The sequence below is a fragment of the Thermobia domestica genome, chromosome 12, assembly GCF_964235325.1.
Source record: "Thermobia domestica chromosome 12, izTheDome1.hap1.1, whole genome shotgun sequence".
NCBI lineage: Eukaryota > Metazoa > Arthropoda > Insecta > Zygentoma > Lepismatidae > Thermobia > Thermobia domestica.
In genome coordinates, this window is record NC_137465.1 from 149,983,577 (window position 1) to 150,002,777 (window position 19,201).

Sequence of the window (19,201 nt, forward strand, 5' to 3'; positions counted from 1 at the left end):
ACGCAGTAGCGGCAAGGGAATGTTAAGGCAAAGGTAATTCTTCTCAGTGATGTTAGAAGGTATCCTAACACCAACGGGCACCATATCCGAAGGTTTTACTACAACCTGGTCGAGTTCAACTTAATCTGGAGCTTCCTCAAACCAGGAAGGGACTCTTGTTCCCGCGCTGCCTACCCTCATATTATTTTAGAAGTACTACGTGCATAATAGGATCAAAGGACATACGCAGTTTACCAGTTTGGAATGGGACGAACACGGCAGGGGACTATACGTATGTCGTGAAAGGAAAGTAAAAATATAAATGTGAATCAAAGATAGTTATCAAAATAATGGAAGCATTTTAGTAAAATGCAACTTACCTCATTTAAGTAGTGCTTGACCCTCTATAGTCTGTAGTACAGCTTGAATTCGTCGCGGAATTGTGGTGTGTAACTTGTGAATCATTTTCAGAGGAATAGTGGAGTGCAGTACTTAGTTGTAGCAGCGATGATGGAGGAGGAATTCTGCGCCGATTTGTTGCTTTAAAACTAACTATAATTATTCAATAACATTCAAGTTGAGGATTGAATAGACCAAGGGAGCTGTTAAAAGTTTATCATAATATTCCTTGAATCACATCTGAAAGAGCTGGCTGTGTGTCTTTTTATGTTAGCGCATTATCGTCTAAGACTGTACCGTTGTTAAGGAACAATATCTGTGTCGTAGGATGAACTTGGTTGCCAAAAGCGTCTGCATAACCACTGGCATTAATTCATTCTTTAAATGTATAAGATGAGTTATACCATTAAAATTGTGATCAACGCTACCATTGAGTCACCTCTGTTTAACGCGCGAGCGTACACATCGTCGGGAGTTCCCCATGAATAAATTCGATCTTTTATTAGAAACAAGGAGAAAGATGACTCATTAGACCATATTACTTTCCTCCAACCATCAGCGTTTCATGTTCTGCGTTTTCCGCACCATCTTTTTTTCTCGCTGTCACAGTTGCAGCGATGAACAGAAGTTTAGAAATTCCAACCCGACCACGGATGTTGATGTGTTTCTTCTATGATTGTAGAAATAGGTCATTACAAATGCTGATTGACTTTTACAGTTGTGTCATTGTTGTTCCACGGTTCATTGTATCAACCCTTTTCAACATTCAGCAATTTCTCTGACGTAGACTTGGTTTCCATCCACTATTCCTCTTTCCTGGCGATACCTCTGTATATCTGTCCACAAGTTCTGTATAACGTCATCATCTCGGATACACTTCCTTTTTGAAAATTAGAGAAGTTCATTTTTCATCAGCATCATCTGATCTATACAAATGAATCCGTACTAGGTTGCGTTGCATACTACTCATTATTATCCAACACCGCGTTAACACAGAAGAGTCATAGTGCACGAATGATCAATGTTACTAATTTACAAATTTTATGTTGCAGTACCTGAAAGTTTTCATTATCTTGACAACTATCTGTATGTAGGCATTGATATTATAGTACTACTTTAAATTTTAAACTATAATCATGAGGAAATTATTACTGTTGTTTATGTAGTCTTAAAGTAATTAGAATTACTATTTATTATTTTCTGTTTACTTTTTAAAATAGAAAAAGTAAATTTCCCGTGGACAATCAAGTCTTCAGATTTCAGCATTCAGACATTGCATGGCGCGTCGAAGCTACAATTGGTGAAGCCAGTGAATGTGAACTGCACTGTCGGTGTTACCACAAAATATGCCAATGATAATGAAGAAATTCTAAGCAGTTTCGGGCTGTGCATTCATTTTGATGCAAGTTGCATTAGTGTGGCTATTTCTGAAGCACAAGTGAGTATAAATAAAATAAGTAGTTGATAGGTTACATCTTAAAAAGAGATTAGACCTCTGATTTAGAGCAACAGAGAAAATTTGTAACCGGGGAAAAATTATTAAAATTAAGCAACAGATGCCTTTAATTCAAGAGACTTTTTATAGTACTCTATTACATTAACATTTCCAAGTTTAAATCTAGCAAAAACAAATATAACACGCTGTTTCTAAAAGCATAATGTACTGCAGTTGCAGTATATTTCCTTAATAATCCATTAATGTACTGGGTTAGCTTCTTTCTCTGTTAACGTTTGTTTACATGCATAAATAGAATATTATGATGTAATAAGAATACATCTTGCACGCCATTCAGTAAGTAAACGTGTCGATAGGTAAGGCTCTTGAGGGAAGCTACATCGGTATTTTTTTTAATCACTGCAAGATAAAAGAAAAACACTTAAATATGTGCTAATTCTTGTACACATTTCTTTTAGCGTTATTCCGTTACTTTGTAGCGATAAACGTTCAATTTTTTAACCGATGTGACTTCTTCAGGAGCCGCCATCGTAAGTATTTACAATTGTACTGCCCTCAATATGTATTTCTTTATATTTTTCGGGAAACAATTGTTGCCTTCATTGGTCAAATGCCAAAAAAATACGAGAGAAACAAACAAAAAATGTTCCAATTAATTGACGTAACACCACAAAATGTCTTTCTCTAACGAGAAGTACGAAATAAGAGGAAAAGTAGTATTCACCAATTGCATACTAGTTAATTTTAACTGGATCACGGTTTCAGTATACCCTGATGTCTTTTTTTAAATCCAGATAGTTGTGAAATCACTTGCGACTTTTGTGTGTGGACTTCACAGTTGAAAACTACCGAATGTAAATTTGGTTATTTAACCAATTGGCCAGCGACTATTCCCGTGGAGAGCACTTCAGAAACGGCACTGATTCTTAAAAAAAAAAAAAAAAAAAAAAAAAAAACACACAAAATTAAGTTAAGCAAATACGCTTGAGATTGAGTAGTGTGGATAGTTGCCAAATCCTATCCAAATGCACTGTTCTTGCCCCTGCATGACGTCTATGAACAGAAAACGTCAAAGAATAATATTGTAGTCTACAATTAGATGTAATTAATGTTTGTGAAATTCATACTTTTGCATAAAAGTATTAATGACAAAATCTCAATCTTTGTCCAGGTTACTCTTATCTAGGTTCCGCTTTGGATTTTTAGATGTAGAATAACTCCGTTGCAATAAAAACCCTTAAAGAGTAAGAGAAGGCACACCTTGATGTAGTACAAGTGTATCCACAGTTGTAATTTATGATTTTACGTTACACCCTTTTGTAATGTCTTTTATTCATTTGGAATTCAAACCGATTTGGTTTTTCTTATAATTATGAATGTTCTATTAAAAAGTTACAGAATTTGAAGTGAAGCAGGTAGTAGTGTCTTTGCTTCATAAGCAAAAAATACCAGCATTTTGACTAGTTATGTCATTGTGACTTCTTATACACAAAGCTGGAGGCTGAAATGTTCATATATTTTGGACTCTTCTTGCCTTTCTTTTTCTCTATCTTCGTGAAAGAGATCATTTATGGGTGAGTGCGTGTGGAAAAAAATTCAAAGAACGCGGACATAGGGTATAAAAACAATTAAATACTTTGTTTTGTGTACTTCAATAATTAATTGGCATATCAAAGGCATTTTTGTGATCTCTTCTTAAATGTAGAAAGCATGTGTTAATTGTGGTTTAAAATGAAATACAGAGCATGAAATGATGCATTATGAACAGTGTAAGATCTATGATTTCAGTTGGAATAGTAGTCTGAAGAAGGAAGTGATATACTTCCGAAACTGTAACATTTCTCGCTAATTTATAATAAAGAATATAGACAACCTTGTAAGAAAGTTATATTTAATTTATGTAAACTCTGCTATAAGTCGTATAGTGTGCTTGCAGTACTTGCTATTGTCATGGAATCAGTTTTCTATATACTTATTAATTACTCAATATGCGTTCATTATCTCGTCTAAATATATAAATTTAAATACTTGTAGGTGAAATTAGTAGTACACATTATGATGAACCTTCTAGAGCTTTTGAAAGCCTCGGCACCACCTTCAGATGAGGTTGTATTGGAAGTACCTCCTTTGTCACCTACAAGAGTTACGCCATCAGGATTCCAACAGACAAGCATTTGTTCGGCCAGTGAACCTACAACACCTGTCGTTACTGGGGAAGCTGAAGAATCAGAAATAGGTAACATTCAATTTGACAGAATTATGAGTGAATTAGGAGTTATTATTAAAAGTAGTTAATACATTAATAATGCTGGATTAAGTAAATAGAACTTACGAGTGAAATAGTAATATGGGTAAAGTAAAATTTGTATATGGAATCTGGTTCTAATCCTTAATTCCTGTGTTGATATTAATTTTCAGGTCATACTTTTAACTGTTACTTTCTGTTCAAAATTAAGGCATTGGCAACAACTTGCATGGAAACAAAATATTGATTTCCGCAGAAAATGAAAAAAAAAAACTTTGTTTTTACTGAACAGACGGTTCTGACAAATTTAATGTAAATTATTTTTTATCAGTGGATTTTTCATCAATTATATGGAAGGAGAGTGCGGTACTGGTCTTTGAATCGAGCCAAGAACATGCGAGTTTGATTAACAATATTTTTGTTTGTTATATGTCGTGGGGTGTTCCCGTTTCGTCTTCATTTGTCATTCCCATTATATAGGCGTTCTGGTGGCGGTGGCGCTGCTTCTCCGATGTCATCCTGTGCTTCGAAGGAGGAGCCAGAGGTCCGTCGTCTGCTGGTTATAGTAAATCCACGTAGAGCGTAATATCCTGACGTAAAACCATGTAGTGATATTTGTAAACACAAGCGTAGAGTATTGTTTGTATACAATACCACGTGGGATATTACAGTATATAGCAAACTACACGAAGAACCTTTAGAACTTCATCATTTCTTCAAATATAATAAAAATACCTTAAGTGTCAATTTCTGAAATTCTAATAGTACACTTATTTATTTCAGGTGCTGCAGTCCAAATTTGTGATAAAGATGTAAAAGTAACAACATGGATTCAGTGGACTTTAGCCCGGCTAACAATCTCAGTATATTCAAACAAAATCGACTCTGATTTGCAGAAAGGAATTCCGAAACCTGACCTGAAATTAGTTTTTGATATGGAGGATATCATGACGTCGATTGATATGCAACACGTGTATTTGAAAGTGAAGTCGAAAGTAGCATCTGCCAATATTCAACATTATAGATGGTAAGAATCTATCTCTATAACGTATACTGTGTATTATGATTAGAAGATGCAAAAACTTGCAGCTTTCTTTGGGATGGAAGTTTCTTCTCATAAAAAGCCTGCTTTATTGGGAAAGAAACGGAAATATTCGCTTTTTTGACTTTTTTCTTATTCAAATACTATTTAGCTTCCCTGTAGTGCGTGCGTCTATAACATGGAGTACTTGTAAGTCCTATGCCCAGTCCGAGACTAGCTGTCTTGATTGGTTTTCAAACTGATAATGTAGTGGTTGTCAACGAATGTGTGTTATGCAACCATCATATCCCAAATGTGTTGGTTGCCCAACTATTGTATGAAAAATATCTAAAATTTACGTGTTTATGGGTGTGTTTCACTGGTTGCCTAAATTCAATCTGGCAAGCAGGAAAAAAGTTAGTCCTGGATCCACAGTACATGTCCGTAAAAATTTGTGGGTGCACGGAGTTTTATTGTTGTATCGTCTTCTTCGACCTATCGTAGTCTATTTTTTCTCGGGTAAATACCCCAATTATGGTCGCTTATTTTCACAGACGCGATTTTCCAATATGGCCGCCAAATAAGCAAATCAGCATACTTAACTAAGGAACTAAGTCACCTAGGAAATCATTTTGGTATTGAATCGTAGGTTTTCGAGGTCAGGGAATTCAAATATTACCATACAATTGCTATATATTGGATAATTTTATATATTGCCGACAAAAAATACTTTTTATATGTAAAGGGTAGACCATTCTAATTCATCTACGAAAATACCTCGAAGACTATAAATCGAATCAAGGGAAGTTTTCAATTATATGTATTCGCCACAAAGAGGGACATATTTTGGCCTACCCTTTAATACCATCAGATCCATATTGTTGTCAATTCAACACAAAGTTGAATTTTTTTAAATGTTACTACGTCAGGTTATTACAAATTTCAATCTACATTTAAAAAGAAAACAAGCAATACCACACTTAACTGTTCAGTGTTGTAAACTAACTAACGACGCTACAGTGGTATCCGGTCAAAACAGCGCAAGGACAAAAACAGCACATGCAAATACTGCGTGGACAAAAACCACACAAGGACAAAAACAGCGGATCCAAATACCACGTGAACAAAAACAGCGCATGAACAAAAACCGCGCAAGGACAAACACAGCGCATGCAAATACCGCGTGGACAAAACCATCGCATGAAAAAAACGCGCAAGGACAAAACCAGCGCATGCAAATACCGCATATACAAAAACCGCACAAAGACAAAAACAGCGCATGCAAGTATCGCGTGGACAAAAACAGCGAAGTAACAAAAACCGCGAAAGGACAAAATAAAAAAAAAACATGCAAATACCGCGTGAGCGATAACAGCCCATGTACAAAAACATAGATGAACATTTTGCACTAGGCGCGCTCGCGTTCGAGGTCACTTCTTTCAACTGGGTTCGCGCTTACTCGAAAACTGGGCTCGCGATCACTTACCTCAATTGGGCTCGCACTTCTGACCACTTCCCTTGACTTCTAGCAATCACTCGCGCTCGCGGTCACTTGAGCTCACGCTCACCTCTCTCGACTGGGCTTGTACTCACTCGGGCTTGCACTCATACGAGCGGGTCAAGATAGGAACTAGGTTGAGAACCACTGCCACAGACTATTTACAACTTTTATAGACATCCTTAATAAAGAGGAGTTAGTAACAATTACAGAAGAAGTCCCTTAAGGTTGACAACCCAATGTCATTGCTGTTTCAGATTGATAAATGACAGGCACTCTTCTTAGTTAAATAGGCATAAGGACAAAAACAACATATGGACAAAAACCGCGCAAGGACAAAACAGCGCATGAACAAAAATCGCAACAACAAAAACAGCGCATGCAAATACCGCGCGGACAAAAACAGCGCATGAACAATAACCACGCAAGGACAAAAACAGCGGATGCGAATACCGCGCGAACAATAACAGCCCATGGACAAGGCCATAGATAAACATTTTGCACTAGGCTCACTCGCGGTCGAGCTTACTCCTTTCAATTGGGCTCGCGATCACTTACTTCAATTAGGCTTGAGCTTGGTACCACTTAACTCGACTGTTCTCGCAATCACTTGAGCTCGCGATTAGGTTCGTACTCGGGCTTGAACTCACACGAGCTTGCACTCACTATTCTTAACTGAGCTCGCGATCACTTCCCCAAACTGGGATCACGCTTCCTACCACTTTCCTCGACGGTTCTCGCAATCACTCGTGCTCGCGATCACTTGAGCTCGCGCTCACTCTCTCGACTGGGCTCGTACTCACTCGGACCTGCACTCACAAGTTTGCACTCACTATTCTTGACTGGGCTCGCGTTCACTCGGACTCGCGCTCACTTCTCTCAACTGAGCTCTCGCTCACTCAGGCTCGCGATCACTTCCAGAAAGTGGACTCGTGCTCACACGGGCTGGCAATGATTCCCTCGAATAGGACTCGCGTCCACTAATCTTAAGTGGGTTAGCGTTCACTCGGACTCGCTCTCACTTTTCTCAACTGAACTCGCCCTCACTCGGGCTCGCGCTTAATTCCCTCAGCTGGGTCCGCGGTTGCGGTCACTTCTCTTAACTGCGCTCGCGCTCACTCGAGCTTGCCATCACTTACCTCAATTGGGCTCGCGCTCACCTCTCTCGACTAGGCTCGTACTCACTCGGACCTGCACTCACTATTCTTAACTGGGCTTGCATTCACTCGGTCTCGCGCTCACTTCTTTCAACTAAACTCGCCCTTATTTCCCTCAGCTGGGCCCGCGCTTACGGTCACCTCTCTCAACTAGGCTCGTACTCACTCGGGCCTGCACTCACACGAGCTTGCACTCACTATTCTTAACTGGGCTCGCGCTCACACGGTCTTACACTCACTTCTCTCAACTGAGCTCGCACTCGCTGGGGCTCGCGCTCATTTATTTCAACATGGCTCGAGTTCGCGATCACTTCTCTCAACTGGGCTCGCCATCACAGACCTCGTACTTAATTCTCTCGATTGGATCGCTCTCACTAAACATAAGTGGGGTCGAGTTCACTCGCACTCGCGCTCACTTCTTTCAACGGAGGTCGCGCTCACTCAGGCTCAGACTAACTTCACTCAACTGCGACCGCGCTCGGGATCACTTCTCTCAACTTGTTAGCAGGGAAAATGTAGAAAATAAGATATGTCCTCTGACGTGTGATATTCCTAGGTTAGAAGTAGTAGTTACTAGTAAAGAAATTTGTAATCTAGATTTAGGTCATATTAACAAACAGTGTAGTAATCTTGAAGGAGCAAATGAAAATCGTATCGATAAGGACACTAATAAATCAAGTGAAAGATACGAGAAATTGTTCTTTTGCCCGAACAGACAGAAAAATCGAACTCGTTATAGAGTAGCCAGGCCAAAGATTTTTGATTGGTTGATAGGTCGGTGTTCGAGTCAGAGCAATCGATCTATAATTGACAAGTGGTGTTGGAAATGGGTAGAGGTACTTCGCCGAATGAGACAAGCGAGAGTTTCGCCTCCGGTAGTAGCTCCTCCCAGAATTCGGGAGGGAGAGTTGTAGTTTTGTTCGATTCGTTTATTATGTTGTTAGTTTGTGTTTTTAGTTGGTAGAAATTTTATTTCACAATTCTTTTGTAGATTGATAAGGTTTTCTTCCTTTTCTATCACACTTACCGTCTGACAGCTATGAAATTAAAACTTAGACGAATGACACTGAGTTCTTGTCCGTTTTGAATCCTCCATATTGATAATGTAGTATTATACTAGGTAGTTCGAATTGCTCATTGGCTGGAAGAAACGTGGGGAGAAGTCCGCAAAAGACTACCACAACAAGAATATAATTTAGAAGTAGAGAATCTAAAATCTGACTTAGAGCCTTTAAAATTTATTACGTGTTTCGTATTGAGAGAGAATAACAACGACGATGAATTAAATATGGAAGTTTTCCCATCACCAGTAGTCGATTGTGATATAGGGGGGATGCATTTAAATTGTATCTTGTATACGGCGCGGAATTAAGCCTTTTAAATTATAATATATGGTTGGCTTTACAGAATTTATATCTCTGGTAAACTGAAACCAATATCGAAGATGCAATTAAGTGCATTCGCAGGTATAGAGAACTTTGCAGTTAAAGGGTCGACAGAATTGACTCTCAATATTCAGGAAAACTTATTTAAAGTCCCTGTTTTTGTAGTAAAGGATATGAAAGCCGATTTATTAATGGGATCTCCTTTCTTTGTTAAATTCAATGCGATATTAGATACTAAAAATAAACAGTTATCGTTAGAATCTGATAAATTACAAACCATAGTCTTAGACATTTTATATCAGAAAATACTATTGGTGCACTTGGAAGGCGAATCTCAAAAACCTTTAGGGGAAGAAAATTTATTGGCTGTAGGGAAAGAAAATCTTTAAAGTAAGGAAAATTTGTATATTATCAAAATTTAATGATTATGGGGAAATTTCTGAAGAAGAGTTGCATAATTATATTAAAGATCGTCATGATTTGGATGATAACACGAAAATTAAGCTCTTACAGTTATTGCTTAAATATACATTCTTATTTTGCGAGTATCCAAAACCTATTCGGTGCGAACCATATAAAATTGAGTTAACGGATCAGGATCCAGTTATTGGGAAATTATATCCAATACTGCAATCCATGCAAGCGGAATTTGAAAGTGAAATAAAGAAATGGATTGAGTTAGGTATTGGGAAGGAAAGCCCAAGTAGCTATCGTAATCCGGTTCATTGCGTAAGAAAATCATCGGGAGGAATTAGGCATGTAATCGACCTTCGTTTATTGAATACTAAAGTAATTTCGCTTAAAATTCAAGTAGAGCCTATTAACGAAATTCTTACGCTAATTGCGTGTTCGAATATCTTTAGTTCCATGGATGCCACCATGGGCTATTATGGGATTCGATTACATCCTGAGTCATATAAATGCATAAGTTTTATTTATTTAGATCGGCAATATGGTCTCTGTGGTTTGCCAAGCGGATTAAAGTCTAGCCCAAGTGTTTTTCAGAATGTAATGAATTCGTATTTCGGACTAGAAACTAGAAAGTTTGTAGTAATATATTTGGATGATATTTTATGTTTAAGTAAGAATGTAATAGATCATTTTGCTCATTTGGATAAAAATATTTAAAATTTTAGAGATAGGCAATTTTGTGTTAAATTTAAAAAAAATGTAATTCCTCCAACAGGAAATTTTATTTTTAGGTCATGTAATCAATATAACAGAAGTTAAACCGAATCCGAGACAAAATGAAGCTATTAAAAACTTTCCGACTCCTACGACTAAGAAAAAGTTAAAGATCGTTCCTCGGCTTATTATCGTGGAGAAGGAAATTCATTCCGAATTTTGCTGCTTTGACATCACCTTTATTTGACATTTAAAAAAGACTAATAAATTTATATTAACACCGGAACTTTTGGATCTATTTTCAAGAATTGAGAATATTAATAAGTGAGCCGCCAGCGTTAAGTTAACCCGACTTTAATAGGTCGTTCCACTTGTTTACAAATGCTTCACTGGAGAATTTAGCTGGTTACCTTGCTCAATATGATGATAATGGAGACATTTTGGTCATTGAATACTCTAGCAGGAAACTAAAATTAAATAATATTTGATATTCGGTGTTTCAATTAGAGTTATTGGCTGTATTATTTTTGTGTGAAAAGTTCACGTATATTTTAGGTCGGGAAGTTATAGTACATTTGACAACCGTGCTGTTACGTTTGCATTCATTCTACAAAATTTGGATCATAGAACGAAATTTTCAAATCAGATACTAGCAAGAGATTTTCACTTTCAAGCGGGTAGACCCCATCAAAAGTTATGTATTGATCTTGTAGGAGAACTCCCATGTAGCTTTGGGTATTATTTTGCCCATCATTGATGTATATAGCCGTTTTGTATGTTACCGCTCAAAACAGCTACAGTTGCAGAAATTATTAGTTTTAGAAAAAGATTATTTTATCTTATTCCATACCCAAATCAAATCGTCTTAAAGGTCCTCAATTTCTTTCGGAGAGGTGGAAGAAATATTGTGAAGAACAAAATAAAACACGTGTTAACTACTCCATATAACCCGAAAGCGAACGGGATAGTGGAGCGTTCGCATCGGGAACTGAACCGGATAATTCGATTAATGTGTCAAACTAATCGCACAAAATAGAAGGAAGTATTAAAGACGGCTCAAGACGTCCTTAATTATTCGTATAGTAGTATCCCGGCGGGAGCTCATGTGGTTCGGATTCCACGTTAATCAGTAGGTCCACGTCTCATATAGCCTCGCTGCTAAAAGGGACGCTAAACTAAAATCAACTCGTATAGTAGTAGTATTGATAGTACACCGGCAGAATTATTTATGTCGTTCTCAGCGACGCGAAAATTAATAAAAAAAATTTATGGTCGTCAGAATTATTAGTTATAGATGAATCAAAGAGATTTATACAGGTAATTCCTAGGTTATTAACGAAACGAAAACGAAAACAACAGTCAAAATTAGTAAACCCAGTAAAAATAAAGATTGGAGACTTGGTGATGGTAAAAAAAATCATTTTTGTCGGACGCGTATAAGAAAACTATTCATAAATATATCCCAACACATAGTTGCCCGTATGTTGTGCTGAAGAAAATGAAAAATAATTATGCACCTCTAGCAGATTTGAATGAGAAATTCCAAGTCAAAATTTATGTAACGTTAAATTGTTCGATTGTTCGGAGAAAAAGGAGGGAATTGTTAGAGAAGGTTACATAATTTTTTTTCTTTTCCCAGCCGTCGGGAACAAGGTTACAGTCTGCTTTTCAGTGAACTCTACCATTATAATTTTAACATGTTTTTTATAAACGGTCAATTCCGCGGTGTGACCCTACGAAGGGAAAATTTGAAGTTTCACCTTGGCCTTGGTAAGTATTAAAATTCATTTTTAAGAAAACTGAATTTTTCATTCATGAACAAGATGATACCAACGTTGATATGTAGATGGCTCTGCAGGAGGTAAAATATGGCCACTTTCATGTCTCAGAATATCGTACCTACATTTGGATTTTAACATAGTTTTTTACTGCTAATTCCAGTAGGTAAGTGAAGATCACGTATGGTATTTATTAATATAATGTTTGTGTTTACATCAGTGATTTTGTTTTGCTCATAATTTAATAATAGCAAGAAAATTATAATTGATTTATTGAAGTAGGCTGTCGTGTAAGTCACAAGAAAACATAAATAAGTTTATGTATTTATATACATAATTAAACAAAAAAGCTGTAATTCTAAATTTTCTACATTTGGACAGACGGTAATCAAAAGCTTTGCAGAAAGTTCCGAAATACTATATGTAACTTTTAAATACAAAATGTAATATGTCGTGTAAGTCACATTTCTTTCCCTGTCGTGTAATTCACATTATACGTGTCGTGTAAATCAGATTTTGTTGCAATGTTACCACATTGCCAATAGTAGCTAACTGCAGTAAAACGTATAAACAATGAAATGATAACTCAATGTATTAGGTGCCATATTTAGTTTAAGAGAATGAAAGATAAGGATAAAAACAATATTATGAAGTATGGGTGTAAAGTGTACTTGACTGGAATATAAATGTAACAAATGAATGAAAATTAAACAATACGAATCAATGTGATCTAGAAAGTTTAAAAAAAAAAAAAAAAAAAAAAAAACATGACCAGAAGTATCTACTGTCTCTGGAAGAATGCCGGCATATGTGGTTCCGAAGTTTCTAGCTTCAGCTACTTTTAATACTATAATTGGTTTTCTCGTACTCTTTCGTTGTTTTGGAAACATGCTTGTAAATTGGTATTTTTTGCCGTTAGACATCTAAAGCTCAGGCCGGTATAGGACGGAGGTGGGCATGTGGGAAAGGATTCGTTCAGATCTATTAAAAGGATATAATCTCGGCATTTGCCTGGTGTGAATGAGGAACATCTCAGTCAGGATTGCCAGCTATATGTTTTAAACCCGCAACCTACCGAGCCAAATCTAGCACGCTACTACTGTCACGCTTCCTTGGTAGAAAACATGCTTATTCAAACGAAAATATGTCACAAAATTATAAAATTACGACGTGTCAGATATGTAACACTCGTCTTTTCTATTGCATTTTCAGACATGCCTAGTTCAGAAGCTGAATGGAAGTGGAAATAGATAGAGAAGATGAAAAGAATGATATTGCATCAAATGGATTTTAGTGGAAATTACTGTTTTATGTACCAAGAAAAGATACAAACCGGTCACTGGATATCACACAGTTGTACTATGTAAACTGCAATAATACAGTATATTTTCCTGAAAAAATGAAACCACAAAACATGATTCGTGCGTAATTATAACTGATTGTATGCATCAAGATATGTTTGGAGTTGCTTGTTTCAATTCTACACTTATGAAAGATTCTGAAGAGCGTCATCCGGGTTTTCCTATCAACAATGTGAATTATCAGTCGGATGATGGTGCACAACATTATTCACTTTGTTCAATAACATTGCAGAAAGTTGAAATGTCTTGGCATTTCTCGGCTACGAACTATGGCAAAGGCTCTCAAACACAAATTGATCCTCAATCTGCTTTTTTAGAATTTATTGGGAGAGCACGCAAGTTATGTCCGAACATTAATGTAATATACTGTAGTAAAGAATATTACTTCAAAAATTTTTGAGTTGATGCACCAATGGAAACGCCATAAGAAAGAAATATGTAATATTCCAAAAACACGAAACTGGCACTACTTTCATTGTGTTTCAGCGTAAACTATAGAATGTTCTCTCATCTAAGATATTTCTTCACCACGAAGGAAGTTTGATTCCATTCCAGAACAGTTCATTGGCGCATGTGAAGGGAATAAACGCAGCGAAGAAGTGATGAAAATACTCTACTGGAGATAGGGTATTGGTACCCTTCGCCGGAAAAAGAACTTATCAAATATTTGTTAGATGTGAAGAAAAGTATCAGAAGAACTGTATGTAACATTTCTTCGCCATTACCATCAAAGTAAAGAATTTTATTGGCCGCAACAGAAAGATTAGGCCTCTGTTGCATTAGGTCTAACAGACGTCGATCACAGACAAATTAGAATTTGATGAATTTTGCTCGAATAAAAGAACTGTTAACTTCTTGTTTTGTCTGTTAACTTCCCTTTAATTCTCTAAATCATTAGTGCCCCTCTATCCGCCAATAGATTTTGAAAGTGTAATTAAACGAAGACATGATGTTATACTTGTCGTGTAAGTCACAAATTTATGTCGTGTACGTCACGTTATATTTGTGGCATATATTTTTTAAAAAATACAGAAAATACGATAATTTTCTTTTAGTCTTGTAGCTTGGTATCTACTCAATATATGTAAAAAGTTTTCGTTTCCTTGTGGCAATAGAAGAACAGAATTTTCATATAGTTAACCGTTATTTAAAACACGATGTCTCCTACTGTCGTGTAAGTCACGTATATATTTAGAGATTTGTTTCAGCCATTTTGTTTACATATTTAAATGCTGCAAATAAAAATGAAGGACTTATTGCCCCTTATTTATAACCTAAAACTTGCCCATCAAAATATAACTTTTCTAATATATAATATTTACTGCCGTCTGGCGTCTGTTGTGTAAGTCACAAATGGAATTAGCCAAACATAAACACGTATATACTCTGCATTGAGAATCTTATGGTTTATTTATTTATTTTTTTTTTTTTTTTGAGGAAGCATTGTTGCGTGCTCATTCCTAATCTGTACCAGCGGGTGAATATTATTTCCGCTGACAATGTTTACACAGTGCACTACGCATGAGCGCATTTTTACCGGTATTTAGGCTTACTTTTCAGGCAATAAATTTCACTTATTAAAGTTAATTGGGGTTCAGAGGACAGTGATGATGCCGACTGCACATGTAGAGCATGAGTATGTTACCAATAAACGTGTTAGAAAACGGAGTAAATAATCATGTTGCTGGACTAGGCCTACGTATATGTCCTATATGACAGGTTGGTTTATTTCTGTAGCATTTTCCTCTATAAAAGATAGAAATTTAGTTTCAAACAGCTTATGGACTTTCTGATATGATTATTATGGTTAATTCATTGTCTTAATAATAATCGAGAATCAATAAACATTAATTACATACATACCTGTCTGCCATAATGGGGATTTCGGAAGAAGGAAGTTTGGTAACAAACTAAATATAAAATTTATAATGTGCGTACGTAATATTAATAAATTTGGGTTGCTAAAATTAAAATAGGAATTTAGAACATGAAATAATACGAAAATTAATGATAAAGTGAATATATTGAAATGTATAATAATAATAATAATAATAATAATAATAATAATAATAATAATAATAATAATAATAATAATAATAATAGTTGTCCCAGGGGGCGCTATGATGTTCGGTGCAGTGAAAAGAAAGTAGAGGTAATGTAAGTTGTTTAGGTAAGGCAGTACCCAGAATTTGAAAAATATCACCGTAAAGGTACAATTTGGTCGTAAACCTTGTTAAAATTAAAATCAGGACAACCTTATGATCTTTTGGAAAGCTGGGTACTTGCCAATCAAGCGTTAAAAACTAAAATTTACATAACTATTTTCCATGGAAACTTATGGATGAAGATTATGGGTAGTCATCTTTATACTAATTTATGAATTTAAGTGGGAAAAAACTGCTATTTAGGAAAACTCTTTCCATTATAATGTTGAATTTACAGGAGGATTCTAAGTTTCTTAATATGAGCACATAAGCTCGTCTTGTCTGCACACAAGTCTAGGTAGGCCTATGGAGGTGGTTCAAACTTATCACTAACATATCTATGACAATACATCAATGTCGTTTGAATTTGCCATCCATCTTACTATTCCTAAAATTAAATACGTTACTTAATAGTCCCGTTAGCCACAGTTGACTCAGAAATTCGTGACTTAAATTATTATGGCAGTTATACGCGATGATTGAATTTTTCTCCGAATGCTGCTACTTATAACGACAAGTAAACCTTATCAAGGATAACGGCAAATGTCTCGTTTGCTACTTTAGGTTCAGTCTAGGTAACAATTTAATGACTTAATGTTCCTATTGTTCACGGTTAATATTAAAATGTGCTATAATTTTATTTTGTGTATTTTGAGTATGGATTAAGTTAGGTTAGGTTAGATAGGTTAGAATCTTATTAGTTAATAATATGCATAATCGATATGAATGTGTTATAACCCAATTTATGTGAAATTATAGAGATTGGGAATCTGTTATAGATTACGAAAATGCATGTGGTAAAATTGTAATGATAAGTCTGGAATTGAATATTAAAATATAACAATAATAATATGAATTTGTTGACTATGTTGATTACATGCCAAATAAGGGAGATTTCATGATAATAAGATTTTTGAGTTGGCACTACCGTGAACAATTGTAGGAACTACTGTGGATGTAATCTATATGTTCACAATGCATGAAAATATTTAGATGAAAACTATACTTAGACTGATTAAAATGTTAACTATTGTGGTTTGCAAATAACTACGCAAATGAATGAAAGTATGTTTAATAGCGATAATTTATTGTGATAGTTTATATACAATGAAATACAATTTTTAAATATAGATAGTCGGCATCAGAAAATAACAATAATTAAAATGTAAATGTAACTACTTATTGTCTAAATTATAATCTTCCTCTTGAAATTAATAACGATAAGTCTTGAATATTTTGTTTTTTCCTTTTGTGTTCTCTTTCATCTTCTGTTGTTTGATTGTTGCTGTTAATGAAAGAGAAATGAACGTATTACTAACATTTAAATCAATTCTTTTAAAAACTGAATAAATTAGTATTCTATAGGATGGCTAAACACAGACTTAGGAACAATGTATTTATAAGATTTCTTGTTAGAATGCCATTACTGCAAGTTCCTGGATTAATATATTAAATATTTTTTTCTATTTTCTTTCTGAATTGATAACCGTTGCGCATAACAATAAAGATAATGAATAATAGTATATTTATTTTGTTGTAGGAATTTGTAACTATGGAGATAACTAAATTATTTGATTACACTCCAGTTTATCAGAATGTAATAAAGTAGTTTTGCCCGTCCAGGATTCATACAATTGATTTTTGTGTTTCTTTGAGAAATAGTAATGTAATAAACGTAGCTCGCGCTCATTAATCCTAAGTAGGCTCGCGTTCACTTGAACTCGCGCTCACTTTTCTTAACTGAGCTTGCACTCACTGATGCTCGCAGTCACTTCTCACAACTGGGCTCGCGCTCACTCAGTCTCGCATTCAATTCTCTCGACTGGGCTCACGCTCACTCGGTTTCGCGCTTACTTATTTCACTGAGGCTCGGACTCACTCAGGCTCGTGCTCAATTATTCAGCCAGAGCCCAGCTGAGCGCGAGTGCCGAGCTCACTAGCGTCGGGCTCGCTAGTTTGACACCTATGACAAAAGCAGCGCATGCATGGTCCGCAATGCACAACCTTTCTCAAAGCAAACATTAAGGCAATAGTTGTGAGACTAATCTAGCAAAACACACTAGCTCTTGCGCTAAACTCGACTCTTGGCTGGATCGCGCTGACTTACAGTATTTTAAACTACTATAGACTTAATCTTACTGCTGATTCCTACCAATCAGGATTATATCTATAAGTAACACTTCCCAAGTATAACACTTCAATTTTGATCAAATTTGGCAGGGAGATACTATACGTGAAACAAATGAGTGTTTTTTTTTTCTATTTTCTGAAGAAAAACGGCTTAATGAGGCAAAAGCCCCACCCAAAATTTTTGAATGTTGATGTTCGAAAGACAAAAACAAGTGGACCGAAGTGAACAAAATTTGTGCAGATATTGTAGACGTAAAATGAGGGAATACGTGTTTCGTATTTTCCTGGATAAAATGGTTAGATGGGGCACGGACCCCTCCAAAGCTTTGATCTTGAAATATCAAGTGCTAATAGCAGTATGTCAATGTGTATAAAGGACATGAAGAATTGCAACAAAACTTTGTGTAGGGGCAATACGCGAAAATAAGCGAATGCGTTTTTTTTTAATTTTCTGAGGAAAAACGGTTAGGGGGAAAAGCTCCCACCCATAATGTTGATAGTTGACCGAAAAGCAATATAAACGCACCAGAGTGAATGAAATTGTACACAGATATTGTAGACGTAAAATGAAGAAATACGGGTTTCGTATTTTCCTGGAAGAAACGTTTGAATGGGGCACGGACCTTTCCAAACCTTTGATCATGAAATATCAAAAGTGATAATAACAATATATAAGAAGTGCCTAAAGGACATGAAGAATTGCAACGAAACTTTGTGTTGTGATAATAGTCAAAAAATAAATGAATACGTCTTTATTTTCTGCAGAAGAACTGTTTTAGGGGCAAAAGCCCTCACCGAAAATTTTGAAATTTGACGCCCGAAAGGCAAGAAGTTAACCAAAGTGAATGAAATTGTATACAGATATGTAGACGTAAAATGAGGGAATGTATGTTTCGTATTTTCCAGGAAAAAAACGGTTAGGTGGGCCACAGACCTTCTAAACCGTTGATTACAAAATATAAAAAGTGAAAATAATTATACGTCAGAAGTTCCTAAAGAATATGGAGAATTGCAACGAAACTTCGTGTAGAGGCAATTTGCAAAACGATAAACGAAACGTGTCTTATTTGTGCGGAAAAACAGTGTTGGGGCCAAGGCCTTTCTGAAAAAAAAGTAAATATTACCGTAATATGGCAGGAAGAAGTGGATCGAAGCAAATGAAATTGTGTGTAGATATTATATAAGTAAAATAAGGCCTTTCGCGTTTCTCAAGTGTCCCTATCCGATTTGCTTCAGATTTGGCACATCAACAGCAAAGAGGAAATAAATCGACACGTGTTATTGTTTATGCGGAAGAACATTGTAAGGATTAAAGGCGCCTCATGAAATACTATAAAATACGTTATACTGTTTGTGGTTACTGTTGATCTGCCACATTTGAAGAAATCGGATGGGGACACGTGTGAAACACGGAAGGCCTTATTTTACATATACAATATCTACACATAATTTCGTTCGCTTCA

At 35.9% G+C, this 19,201-nt stretch overlaps 1 protein-coding gene across 5 annotated transcripts in view; it reads left to right on the plus strand.

Moving 5' to 3' along the window:
* Window positions 1-19,201, plus strand: part of Vps13B (vacuolar protein sorting 13B) — a 218,443-nt gene that overhangs the window by 67,388 nt on the left and 131,854 nt on the right. For all 5 annotated transcript variants that reach the window (XM_081734267.1, XM_081734265.1, XM_081734269.1 and 2 more), the window contains exons 18-20: window positions 1,599-1,816; window positions 3,869-4,070; window positions 4,863-5,106. In XM_081734267.1, coding sequence (XP_081590393.1) covers window positions 1,599-1,816; window positions 3,869-4,070; window positions 4,863-5,106 — 664 coding nt within the window. The remainder of the gene's footprint in view (window positions 1-1,598; window positions 1,817-3,868; window positions 4,071-4,862; window positions 5,107-19,201) is intronic.